Source organism: Lepidothrix coronata, unplaced genomic scaffold, assembly GCF_001604755.1.
Source record: "Lepidothrix coronata isolate B3197 unplaced genomic scaffold, Lepidothrix_coronata-1.0 Scaffold13, whole genome shotgun sequence".
Classification (NCBI taxonomy): Eukaryota; Metazoa; Chordata; class Aves; order Passeriformes; family Pipridae; genus Lepidothrix; species Lepidothrix coronata.
In genome coordinates, this window is record NW_016690193.1 from 455,003 (window position 1) to 466,542 (window position 11,540).

At 34.6% G+C, this 11,540-nt stretch overlaps 1 protein-coding gene across 3 annotated transcripts in view; it reads left to right on the plus strand.

Annotated features, from left to right (window-relative positions):
- Nucleotides 1–11,540, plus strand: part of SEC24B (SEC24 homolog B, COPII coat complex component) — a 50,284-nt gene that overhangs the window by 30,941 nt on the left and 7,803 nt on the right. For all 3 annotated transcript variants that reach the window (XM_017805901.1, XM_017805902.1, XM_017805903.1), the window contains 9 exons: nucleotides 316–439; nucleotides 1,062–1,220; nucleotides 1,636–1,809; nucleotides 2,440–2,550; nucleotides 3,753–3,928; nucleotides 5,462–5,599; nucleotides 7,664–7,768; nucleotides 8,755–8,847; nucleotides 10,448–10,551. In XM_017805901.1, the coding sequence (XP_017661390.1) occupies nucleotides 316–439; nucleotides 1,062–1,220; nucleotides 1,636–1,809; nucleotides 2,440–2,550; nucleotides 3,753–3,928; nucleotides 5,462–5,599; nucleotides 7,664–7,768; nucleotides 8,755–8,847; nucleotides 10,448–10,551 (1,184 nt within the window). The remainder of the gene's footprint in view (nucleotides 1–315; nucleotides 440–1,061; nucleotides 1,221–1,635; nucleotides 1,810–2,439; nucleotides 2,551–3,752; nucleotides 3,929–5,461; nucleotides 5,600–7,663; nucleotides 7,769–8,754; nucleotides 8,848–10,447; nucleotides 10,552–11,540) is intronic.

The following is an 11,540-nucleotide window of genomic DNA, read 5'->3' on the forward strand; positions in this document are numbered from 1 at the left end:
AAAACATGGTTTCTTGTTATTTTTATGGCCTTGTAGTTCACAGCATCCAATAAGTGGTACACAGTTGCATGAATGTTTATTTGTATGAGCATGTAAACTTCCTGGAAAGTAGGATCATAACTGCTTGTAAACGCAAACTTAAATAATACGGAACATAAGGAAAATAGTTTCTGAAGGTGGGAATGCCTGTAAGTTACTGTTTAAAGGAAACTTCCTTATGATACTTTGCTGCTGACTAGTATGTCTTTTGTTCCATGAACTCTTAAAAGCACGATTGTTGTCTTAACTCTTCCCTGTATAATTTATTCACTAAAGGTGGTCCAGCATCTTGGTCCAGCAACAGACTTTTATAAGAAGTTGGCACTGGACTGTTCAGGCCAGCAGACTGCTGTGGATTTGTTTCTCTTAAGTTCACAATATTCTGATCTAGCTTCTCTGGGTAAGGAGTACCTCATTCCCTCTTTCTGCACTGTTGTCTTACTTTAGAAGCATAGGCTGCTTCAGGAATTTTTAAATCATGTAAATATTTTTGCACTTTCGGAATTGCAGCTCATGCTGCAATGGAATTGACTTTGAAGTTGATAGCAGTAAGGAACAGAAATATTGTATTGGTGGTATCAGACAACTTATTTTAGGATTTCACAGTTTTAAATGAGAATGTTCTCTCCTGCTCAAGAACAGGAAACAGCCAGATGGCAAGGAATAAATAAAGTTTAATTATAGGGGTAGGACAGAGTTTTCATCTTTTGATATTAATCCAAGATTTGTGCACACACTTAATTTTGCCTCCACACCATTGAATTTTTCTGCAGGCACTTCAGTCTTAGCTGCCAAAGGAGGCGTTTATTTGGCTCAGTGTATAATTAGGTCATTGTGTATTGAGGTGGCTCGTGACTGTCTTCAGTGGCCTGAGGCTGGGCCAGTTCTCATTGTCTTATAGGTGTGGGTCATATGAAGAAAAAGATAAATAGATGTGATTTGTGGAAGGCTGGACACAATTTTTGTGTCCTGACTTCATGTTACAATTTTACCTCTTAACCATATCTTTTCTTCCTTCACAGCTTGCATGTCCAAGTATTCTGCTGGATGCATCTATTACTATCCATCTTTCCATCGTACCCATAATCCTGCTCAGGCCGAAAAGTTGCAAAAAGACCTGAAAAGATACCTTACAAGAAAGATTGGATTTGAAGCAGTTATGCGCATAAGATGTACAAAAGGTATGTCTTAAATACATGGAAAAGTTGGTGTAAGTGTGTTAATGATCATTTTGAATGTGCTTAAGTCTTGAGCAACATTAAAGTTCATGTTATTTCTCTTTCTCTGAAGAGAAAGTTGCCTTCTCTATGTAAGTTACATTAGCTTTTGGCGTTTGTTGCTTTGCTCTTTAGTTGATGGCACGATCTTGCTTTAAATTGACATGTGTAGTGTAAGGGCATCAATTTGGAGCGTTCAGAATCGAACAGGAACTCTACAGGATCGTGCTGAAATGTCTAATGATTCATGGAATTGATTTTGCATGATAGAATTTTTACTGTTTTCTTAAACCTAGCTTGAGGGTTGTGGATTTTAGTTATTGATAAGAGTTTTCCATGCTGTTTTAAACTCATTCTGAGTTATTTAATCTGCTTCTAGGTCTTTCAATACACACTTTTCATGGGAACTTTTTTGTACGATCTACTGATTTGTTGTCCCTTGCTAATGTCAATCCTGATGCTGGATTTGCAGTACAAATGTCCATTGAAGAAAGTCTGACTGACACATCATTGGTTTGTTTTCAAACAGCTCTTTTGTATACTTCCAGCAAAGGTAAATAAATTCAAATTAATTGACCAGTGGGCTTTTTCTATAATATAATGTTTGTATAGTTGGTTCCACAGCCTTCTGCCGTTCACAATACCCTAAGAGAATCTTTTCAAGGCTAGTGAGCCTCCTTGGCAATTAATCACATAATGGAAATCCTTATAAAGTCTATTTTGATGGGATAATGTGATTAATCTCCATCTTACATCTGATTCAGCAAGAATCCTTTACTTACAAGTGATACCATTGTTTCAAGCAGTAACATGTTGGCAGGCACTTTGTCCAAATTCACAGACTTGTGATGAATTGGAACGAGTTGCTACTACATTGGGTGGGCATTAAAGAATAGCAGCTAATTTCTATAGTGGAAGATGCCACAAAATTTTGGGATGGAAATCCATGTACTTCATTTGTAGGATCAAGACACTGTGGATGTTGTAAGTCAACTTGTGCTGCTTTAGAGCAGAACTTGAACAGGTTGAGACAGTAATGAGAGACAGTGTTAAATCAATTTCCTGACTGGTATGTTTTTATAAAGTGGGTGCATCTTAGATGAGAGGAGATATGCAGTAAAGACTGAATTTGTATACTTCTAGCAGGAGGTAATTCACGATGGTTTCCTCTGATTTCTCTTAGGTGAACGGCGCATTCGAGTGCACACACTTTGCTTGCCTGTAGTAAGTTCATTGGCTGACGTATATGCAGGAGCAGATGTACAAGCAGTTGTCTGCCTCTTAGCCAACATGGGTGAGTACAGACCAAGAAGATTCAAGTATTTCTTTGTATGTTCTTAATTTTGCCAACCATTTAAATGAAATAGTAAATGAAGCCTAGGTATTAAACTGGAGCACACTGAAGCCTGAGAATGCAAAAGATGACAAAATCAAAGTTATATCAAAACTGTGAACCGAAATATTCCTCCTTCTGAATACTTAGTTGACCTTAATCTTTTAAAAGGAACCTTGCATTCTTTAGAGTTTATTAAAGAACAAAGAATACTTGGATCAAAACTCTCATTTTTGTATCATCATCATAGTTGTTATCTCAAACTTAAGCATTCTCGGATTACTTAAGAGACAGTGATTCAGTTTAGTGAGTTGCTGGAGACTAAAAGGCAACTTCTGACAACAGTGTATCGAAATACTAGTTTTGTGTGCTTCTATGCTGTTGTTGCTGGGTTGAGGATTCTTACTTGTCCCGACTTGCGGGTCATAAGTAGATGTTTCATAGACTGATCTCTGACACCAAATGTGTGTGACTCTGTGCAGCATTTTAGTATAAGCTATGTTGTGAATTAGTAGTGAAATCAATTAGAAGAAATAAATAGTACTTCTACATCTTTTGAGGCTGGAACTAGATGATCTGTAAGGTCCCTTCCAACCCAAACAGTTCTGTGATCTCCTCTTAAATGCGCATTCAGTCCAGCAGGTGGCTTCCTCCAATCAACGAATTTGCAGCCGTTGCTCAGCAGAGAAAAGTAAAGCTGCATTTACACTTATCACAATTATGCCACTGAAATAATGGAGAAAAAACTGGGAAATTTCTTGGGGGTTGGTGGAAATCAAAATTAATTGCTGCAAATCTTATCTTGGAGGTTGGGCAGCAGAGTTTCAGCAATAGCGAAGTTATTTGTATAAGGTTTAAAAGAGGATTTATATTTAGACTTAACTATATATGACAGCTTTAAAAATTTCTTTCAATTCTCCAAGACTAATAACTATGGAGCTGAAATTAGCCACACTGTATTTTTAAGAATTGTGAAAGTGAGTTCCAGTATGGACAATCATCTAATTTGCACCTAAAACAATTAAGACCTCAGGTGTGGTTTTGGGTTGTTTTTTTTTTTTGTCTTTAAAGCATAACCCAGAAGCTCAACTAATATTTTCAAAATTCAAGGGAATGAATGAGGCCATCTCTAATAACTTCTTCTATCCTTCTCCCCCGAACAGCTGTGGATCGCTCAGTGTCATCTAGCCTTGCAGATGCAAGAGATGCCTTAGTTAATGCCGTGGTAGACTCCTTGGCAGCATACATGTCAACTGCCTCAAATCTGCAGCAGTCCATGCTGATAGCACCAAATTCCCTCAAGCTGTTTCCACTCTATATTTTGGCTCTTCTCAAACAGGTATGTATAATCTAATGATTAATGTTTGATATTTAATTCTTTGTTCCATTTGAGGAATTCTGTTCTAGGTCAAGCAATGTCTGCACTTTTCTAAAATTAATGAAAATTGTGTTGTTATCTTTATGCTTACAGGACTTTCATGTAGAAGATGACTATATTAGCTTATTTTAAATTACTGGTGTCTGAACCATTTATTAGCTTATTTGATTTTTATTTTTTTATGTTTTGTTTTATATTGTTTTACAATGAAAATAAGGATATCTGTACTGTTACAGTTAGCATTTCTCAGATTTTTGGCAGCTCATTGGTGTAGATTGTTGACAGCTGCTTATTAGTACTTCTTCAACTTTATTTTATGGAGGAAAAGTTAAATATTTTTCAGTACATATACTTTGTACTTTAAAGTTCCAAAAAGAAAAACTAGTTTCCATGGAGATAAGGTGAAATTTATTACAGAAACTCAAGTGATATAGTTTAAAGGTCACATAGAACTAGTTACTACTTTTTTTTTTTTTGTGATATTTTTGGATTACCAAACATCATACATAAAAAGAATTTACTGCAGGGTTTTGTTATGAATAAATCTCACAGCTTAAAGATTTTCATGTCTGAGAGTTGTTTGTTCTCTTATGATGAATAAACCTTTATGCAAGTTTGGTAAGAGATGTAATCATAATCACTTATTTTCTTTGGCTTAGTGATTACTTCAGCCTCTGATACACTGATCATGATCTTTTGGTATTTGCATAAGTAATGTAGTTAATGATGGGTAAAAAACAGACCATTTATTATAAATAAGCGTGGCTGAGAAAACAAGTTGTTTAGGGGTTGGTTTTTGGGGGTTTTTTTGTTATCTTTTTTAACCCAAACCAAAGTACTTGTGGCAACCAAGGAGGACTGATGTTCTTAGCTTTGCTGTAGAAGTGAATGTGAACTTTGATTATAGGAATATTCTCCATTGAGTCAGAACATGATGTTTACTTCATTGTGTTGCTTCTCACAGCAATCGTTTAACAATTGCTTTTAAAGGGAATCTGAAGAATTCAGTAGGAAGGAGTTACAAAACAGATTTTATCCTATGAGAGCCTAGTTTTCACTATAAAACATGAAAGTATATTTCCCTTCCAAAGTTTTCCCTTAACAATGAATTCTTACTACTGTAAAATCAGAGTTAATCTTATGCACCTTGGACTCTGCAGTCTTGCTTGGACTCTGCTCGTCTCATATCTTTCCATAATAGCTTGCATTGGTGAGTTTCAGAGGGCAGTAGCATTTGTCAAGAGTGAAAATGAGAAATGCTGGCTCAATTTCATGCAAATTTTAGACAAATTGAGGGGGAAATTTAATCTCCTTTATCAGTAAGGAGGGAGAATGGATTACATTTTAAACTTATTTTATTCAAGCTCTATGATTCAGATTCTGATCTATCTCACTAAGATACATTTCTATACAAAAGCTTTGCCATCTTTGCTTGAAGCTTTCAAAATTCTGAAATGCACGGTTTATTTGAGTAGCAACACTGTTCTCTTACAGAAAGCATTCAGGACAGGCACGAGCACTCGCTTGGATGATCGTGTATATGCAATGTGCCAGATGAAGAGCCAGCCTCTTGTTCATTTGATGAAAATGATACATCCCAACTTGTACAGAATAGACAAGTTGACTGATGAGGTAATGTATGAAGCCTGTTTGTAGCATTTTCTAGTTTTAGTGGCCTGTTAAACTCAATGTTGTGCTGCAATAATTGAAGTTGTTATTATAATATAAGTGGAGAATTTACCATAAACTATAAAAAATCAAGAAAAATATTTGTTTTCAAGTTTTGAGTTGCAAGTACACTACTGTGTTATGAGCAAAACTGTGGCTTTCCTTCATCTTGTTTCACTGACCACAATAATTCCATGTTTTTCTATTATACAAAGAAAGCAGAGAAGATTATGCATTGGAAACACCTTCAGTATGCTTTTGTGTTTTACACCTGTCTGGGGGAAATGGGTGAAGTAGATCTGGTGGATGAATCTAGGTTTCGTATACTGAAATCAGATAAAGTTGCCTGCAATAATAACAGTGGTTTCTCAGACTCAAGTGGATAAAACAGAATTGTACTTCTCGCTGGTCATGATCAGACTGAAAAGGTATTTCATGTATGAAACCAGATTTTATTAATTCAGCTTTTACAGAGGTAACCTAGGAAATGGATGCACTTTTTTAATAGTAAGAAGTAAGACGGGATTTTATTTGAGGTCAAAGTTGGTTATAATTGCAAAAATAAGGGATTTTTTTAGGTAAGTTTTTATGAGTTTGTAGTTGCTAGCTTTGGAAAAGTATGTGTGGGAGTTTGGTTTTAAGTGTTATATGATAAATTGAGTCATTTCTCTGGCAGTGGTATTGTTCAGCACAACCTCTGACCTATTTGTAGTCTTGAGAGTTTCTTTTGAGGTATTTCATAAACTCAAATAGGTGAGTCTAAACTCAGTGCTCTTCAGAGGAACTGATTAGTTAGTCTTTTTATACTCCACCCTTCCAAGCATTTGAGAAGCCAACTTCAACTAACCTTGTTAAAGTTTTTTTTGAGGCACTTAGATTCAAATACTGTATTCAGTGTGCATGTCCTGTAAAGAACCACCAGTGTCTTTAGCAGATCCTGTTTTATTAGCAGAGGCTTTCAGATCAGTTATTTTTAGTACTATAATACAAAAAATAGAGCTTATTTCACCTATTGAAATTAATTGACAGAACATGTTTTAAATCATATAACAGAGTGCTAATCTGTCAGTATTACTTCAGTTTAAAGTATTGGTGACAGAGGCTGCTCTTAAATTTCTTGTTTCTTTAGAATATTATATATATTACAGAATTATTTTTTAATGTTATTGCTGGTTTTCCTTCCTCTTAACACTTGATTCTTGAGACCATTGAGTAAAGCCCAGAACTTGCCCAAGTGGAATTCAGTAGCTTGATTTTCATAATTATGCCTAAATCCCCCAAAACTTCTGATCTATGGCTTTACAGTATGAAATTTTTAAATAGAGATTTTAGTTTATTTAATAATCTTTTACTACAGTCTTGTACTTAGTCTGTAGACTGTTTTTCCCTACATTATTTGTAGAATGCTTCACAGGTTCTTAAGATACCCATCCTATTTTTGTATTGGAGGGGGAAGCAGCTTTAATCTGAAAATACTGGGGATTTGGGTTGGGGGAGGATATTTTTTAATAATGTCAGTGCTGACAGCCAGATTGTTTAATCAGATCGGTCATAGTGCTCTGTGGAGAAACCTGTGGATCACTTCAAGCAGGATGTTAAATCAAGGAACTTGCTGTCAGTTGAATGCAGTAAAATAGTGAAGCCTCATAAGGAAGTACCATTTGATGTTGTTCAGCTCTTGCAGCATTTCTAGTAAAGTTGAATGCAATGAAAAGAATCACTGGAATTTGTTGACACTCAAATGTCAACACTAGAATTCTTTTGAAATATTGACATCTGTAGCATCAGAAATGTTACATAAGCATCTTAAATGAACTTCCACTATTATTTTTTAGGTAATAAAGTAGGCTTTAGGTTAAGTAACATTCTAGAACTGCTTGGAGTACATAATCATTTTAGGCTTAACATGGTATTTTGTTACATGAGAATCCTCAAAATTTTACTAGAGATTAACAGTGGTTTTCCTGTTTTGTTTTACCTGGTTAAAGGTAAAATTCCAGTGTTATTGAGTATTGGTTTTTGTTACAGAGTACAATACATGTAAATGACAGAGTTGTTCCTCAGCCACCTCTTCAGAAGTTGTCTGCAGAGAAGTTGACAAGAGAAGGAGCTTTTCTTATGGACTGTGGCTCAGTAAGTTAAAAAAGTTACAAGTTTTACACACTTTTTTTTTTTTAAAGAAAAAAGAGGCAATGCATGTACTCTTTATTAAAAGCAGTCAACTCTCAATAATAACAGTGTAGTGAATCAGCATTCCAGGTAACCTGACAGTAATCTGTGTTTCAATGAAAGGCTTTCATATTTTGATCCAAGGAGTATCTTTGAGGCTTTAAAAGCTGATTTGTTTTTTTCATGATAGACTGGTCAGAATATATCAAGAGTTCACATCAAGGTGTTTTTTCTGGAATTAATTTATTTTTATTTTCCAAAATCTCTTATGGTTATTAAAATGTATATACTACAGTCTTTAATAAAACACTTTTCATTGATGCAGAAACCTTCCCAGCTACACAAAAATAAAGTGGTTTTATGCAAAAGTGAGGGAATTGTGGAAAGTGAACAAAATCTGTAGATGCATTTTAAGGTATCCGTAGAAATTACACTAAAACATACTTAATTGGATAAAGCATTATGCTACTCAAATGACAATCTAGAAAGTGCTTGAAACCTTTTATGAGTTCAGGGCTGTGTGTGAACGTCAAACTAGCATCTGTCTTCAGATGTCTGAAATAATTACTATAATATGTTTTGGGAATTGATGCTTTACTATGACTTGCTTAGATTGGGAAGTCAGTGTTTGACAGAATTTGAGGGGGTAACGTGGGAAGTTATCGCAATAACTGTTCTATTATAGATGTGTCCTGCATCCTCATTCTTTCAGTATTTGCATTCTACCTATATTTTTTTTCTGTTTAATGATCTATTCTAAAAATTACCAATGTACTAATAAGTAAATGTGCAAATAATTAATATAGACATGTATACATGAAGTGCAACTGGAGTGCTCAAGTGATTCATTTGCATGAAAGTTATTATTCTGGTATTATTCCTATTACGTGACCACTTGCCTCTAAAATGTATGCATGGCCTTTACTAAAACTGATTCTGATATCTTACAGATTTTTTACATTTGGATTGGAAAAAACTGTGATAACAGCTTCATAAAAGATGTCCTTGGATACCCAAACTATGCATCAGTTCCACAGAAAATGGTAGGCATTTGAGTTGAGCTGTATAGTGCTTACGCTTGGAATTTATATTTAATCTCTTTATTTCTGGACTTTCAGTTTTTAATTACGTAACTGTGAATTAGGGGGGTTTTTTATTGGGTACCTTCTAACTTGTCAGCTTCATAGGAGCCAAATAGAAGTTGTCAGATGTTTTTAAGGAAAGAATGTAAACATTTTAAGTTTGGTATTTGTGAAATTCCGGAGTTGCTCTATACATTACTCCTTGTATTTTTTTATGGAAATGCATGTGCATTCACAAGAATAGGAAGGAATTTCACAGAATGAATACAAAAATTATCTATTCAGATGTGTTAATGGTTAATATTAGAGTTACTTTATTGATACCATGGTTTTCAGAAGCCTTGTGTTCTCTCAATCTGGTGTCAGATACCAAATCTATGGTATGACACGATAGACCTGTAAGTAAGGGTAAGAGTTAAGTTTTGCTCAGCTTCCAAGCCTTGAGTTAATGTTAAAAAATGCTTTTAGCTGTTAGAACATCAAAGACCCTTGGATGTGCTTTTTGGTGGAGGGGTTTTTATGTTATAACCTATAGTCTAGTGTGTGAAACAGAGCAGCAAATAAAGAGAAGTCTCCTCTTCCATGAGAAGTGATTCCAAAATGTCAACAGTTGTCAGGTAAGGAAGGATTCTTTTAAGACACTCTAGAAAAGTTCAGAATCAAATGGTTATATTCACATAGTACCAAAAATGTGTTAGTTTAGAAACACAGGAAGATATTTTCTGCTTATAAAGCTTCCATAGTATCAAGGGGTGAAGTGACAAGTGGTAATTATAAGAACAGGTTAAGAGTGGTAAGCTAGAAACTACTGTAGAATTGGACTACTTATTTAGAGTTTTGTATTTTGCGTGTATTGGCAATTTAAAACTGGCTCCTCTGGTGGTGGTAAGTATTAGTTAATAGAGTTTTTAGGAACAACTTAGATAGGAGAAGGAGAGTAATTTTTTTCTAAAGGTTATATAGCATCTTTTATACTGAAAGTGAGACAAAAACTAACATAAAGTTATCTTTGCTTTTAAATTATGTCCTCCATTCTACAAAGGTAGCAATGGAACTACTTTAATTCTGAAATAGAGTCTTTTATGTCATACTGATTGTGTTATGTTGACTGAAGAGTTGGTTTTAATTCTATTTTTTCACCTTATTCCCCAACCAAATAGTCCAGTGTAATCTTTGCAATTCAGAAATTTACTTGCAATTCAGACTTCTCTTCTTGTTTTGCTCATCTTTCCAGTGATGTATAGTACAACATGTAGGAACTTGATTGCCAGGGGAAGATAAAGGCAAGAAGACTGCAAAGCAGCATTTTGAAAAGATGACTTCTCAAATGAACTTGCTTTCTCAAATCTTTTGCACTTAAAATGCGGTTTAAGTTAAAGGTGTACTTAAACACTAAAGCTGAAGAAAAAAATCTGTATATATAAATCCGTGGGTGCTAATTTCTCAATAGAAATTGTGGCTTGAGTCATGTTACGACTTTCAGGATCTATTTCTCTTAAATAGTTTTTTAAATAGTTTTGATATTAAAAGATGCTGACTTCTGTCCATTACCTTCAACCAGACGCAGCTTCCTGAGGTAGATGCACTTTCTTCAGAAAGAACACGATCTTTTATATCTTGGCTTAGAGACAGTAGACCTTTAAGTCCAGTTCTTCAAGTAATAAAGTAAGTATTTCTGTTAGATACTAAGTTGTTATTGGCAACTTGTATTTACAGTGTCTAATTAAAACTGATGAAAAGTGTGTTTATCTGAGTATCGTTGTCTTTCCGGTTGATATAATGCTGTTATCTAAAACTGCTTAGTGACAAAGATCGTCTTTGAATCTAGTGCAAATTCAATTACTAATAGTTTTATTGTTAGGAATTAGTTGCATATTTTTGTATTAAGAATACACTAAAGCAATGGATATCCTTCTGATCAGTGGAGTTAGCTGGGTTAATTTCTGTTATAACTTTTATAATATGCATATAAAAAAGAAGTAAAGTAAGTAATCTGTAGATGGGTAAGTAATTGTATGTATTTGTTACTGAGCTCCATAGGACAGCAGCTGATTTATGATAGATGAGGCAAGTTTTGAAGCCTTTTCAAGACACAACTCACTTAAAGAAGTTTAAGTGCAATAAAATTATTATACTTGAGACTACATTTCACTTCTGGAATACTCAGTTTACTGAGCTGGACAGGAGATCACTTTTTAGAGGTCACTTTTAGAGAGTATGATGACTTGCTTAGAGAAATAATGCTGAAATACAGGACTGAAGCTCTTCAACTGTGGCATGATGGCTGCTGCTTGAGTTGCAAGTAGTTCTGAGAGACTGAGGAGCTTTGCTGCACACTGTACAATACCAGTACAGAGGATTGTGTCTCTGATAATTTTTATTGGGACAATAATTATGGATAATATAATCATGTTTACTTTCTCTGTTCTGTTGAGATTGAGATTACATGTAACCAGAGATGTAATTTTTGCATTTTTTCATTGCCACCAGCAATATTTGTTAACTTCTGACTTCTAAAAGAGAAGTATTTTTACATTTTCTTTTTTGTGTTTCTGCAAGATACTTTAAATGCTATATTTCACCTGCTTTTCTGCCATTTTATACTCCTTAAAAAGATGCTGTTGTTTGATAGTGTATTGCAAACTTCAAGGTTT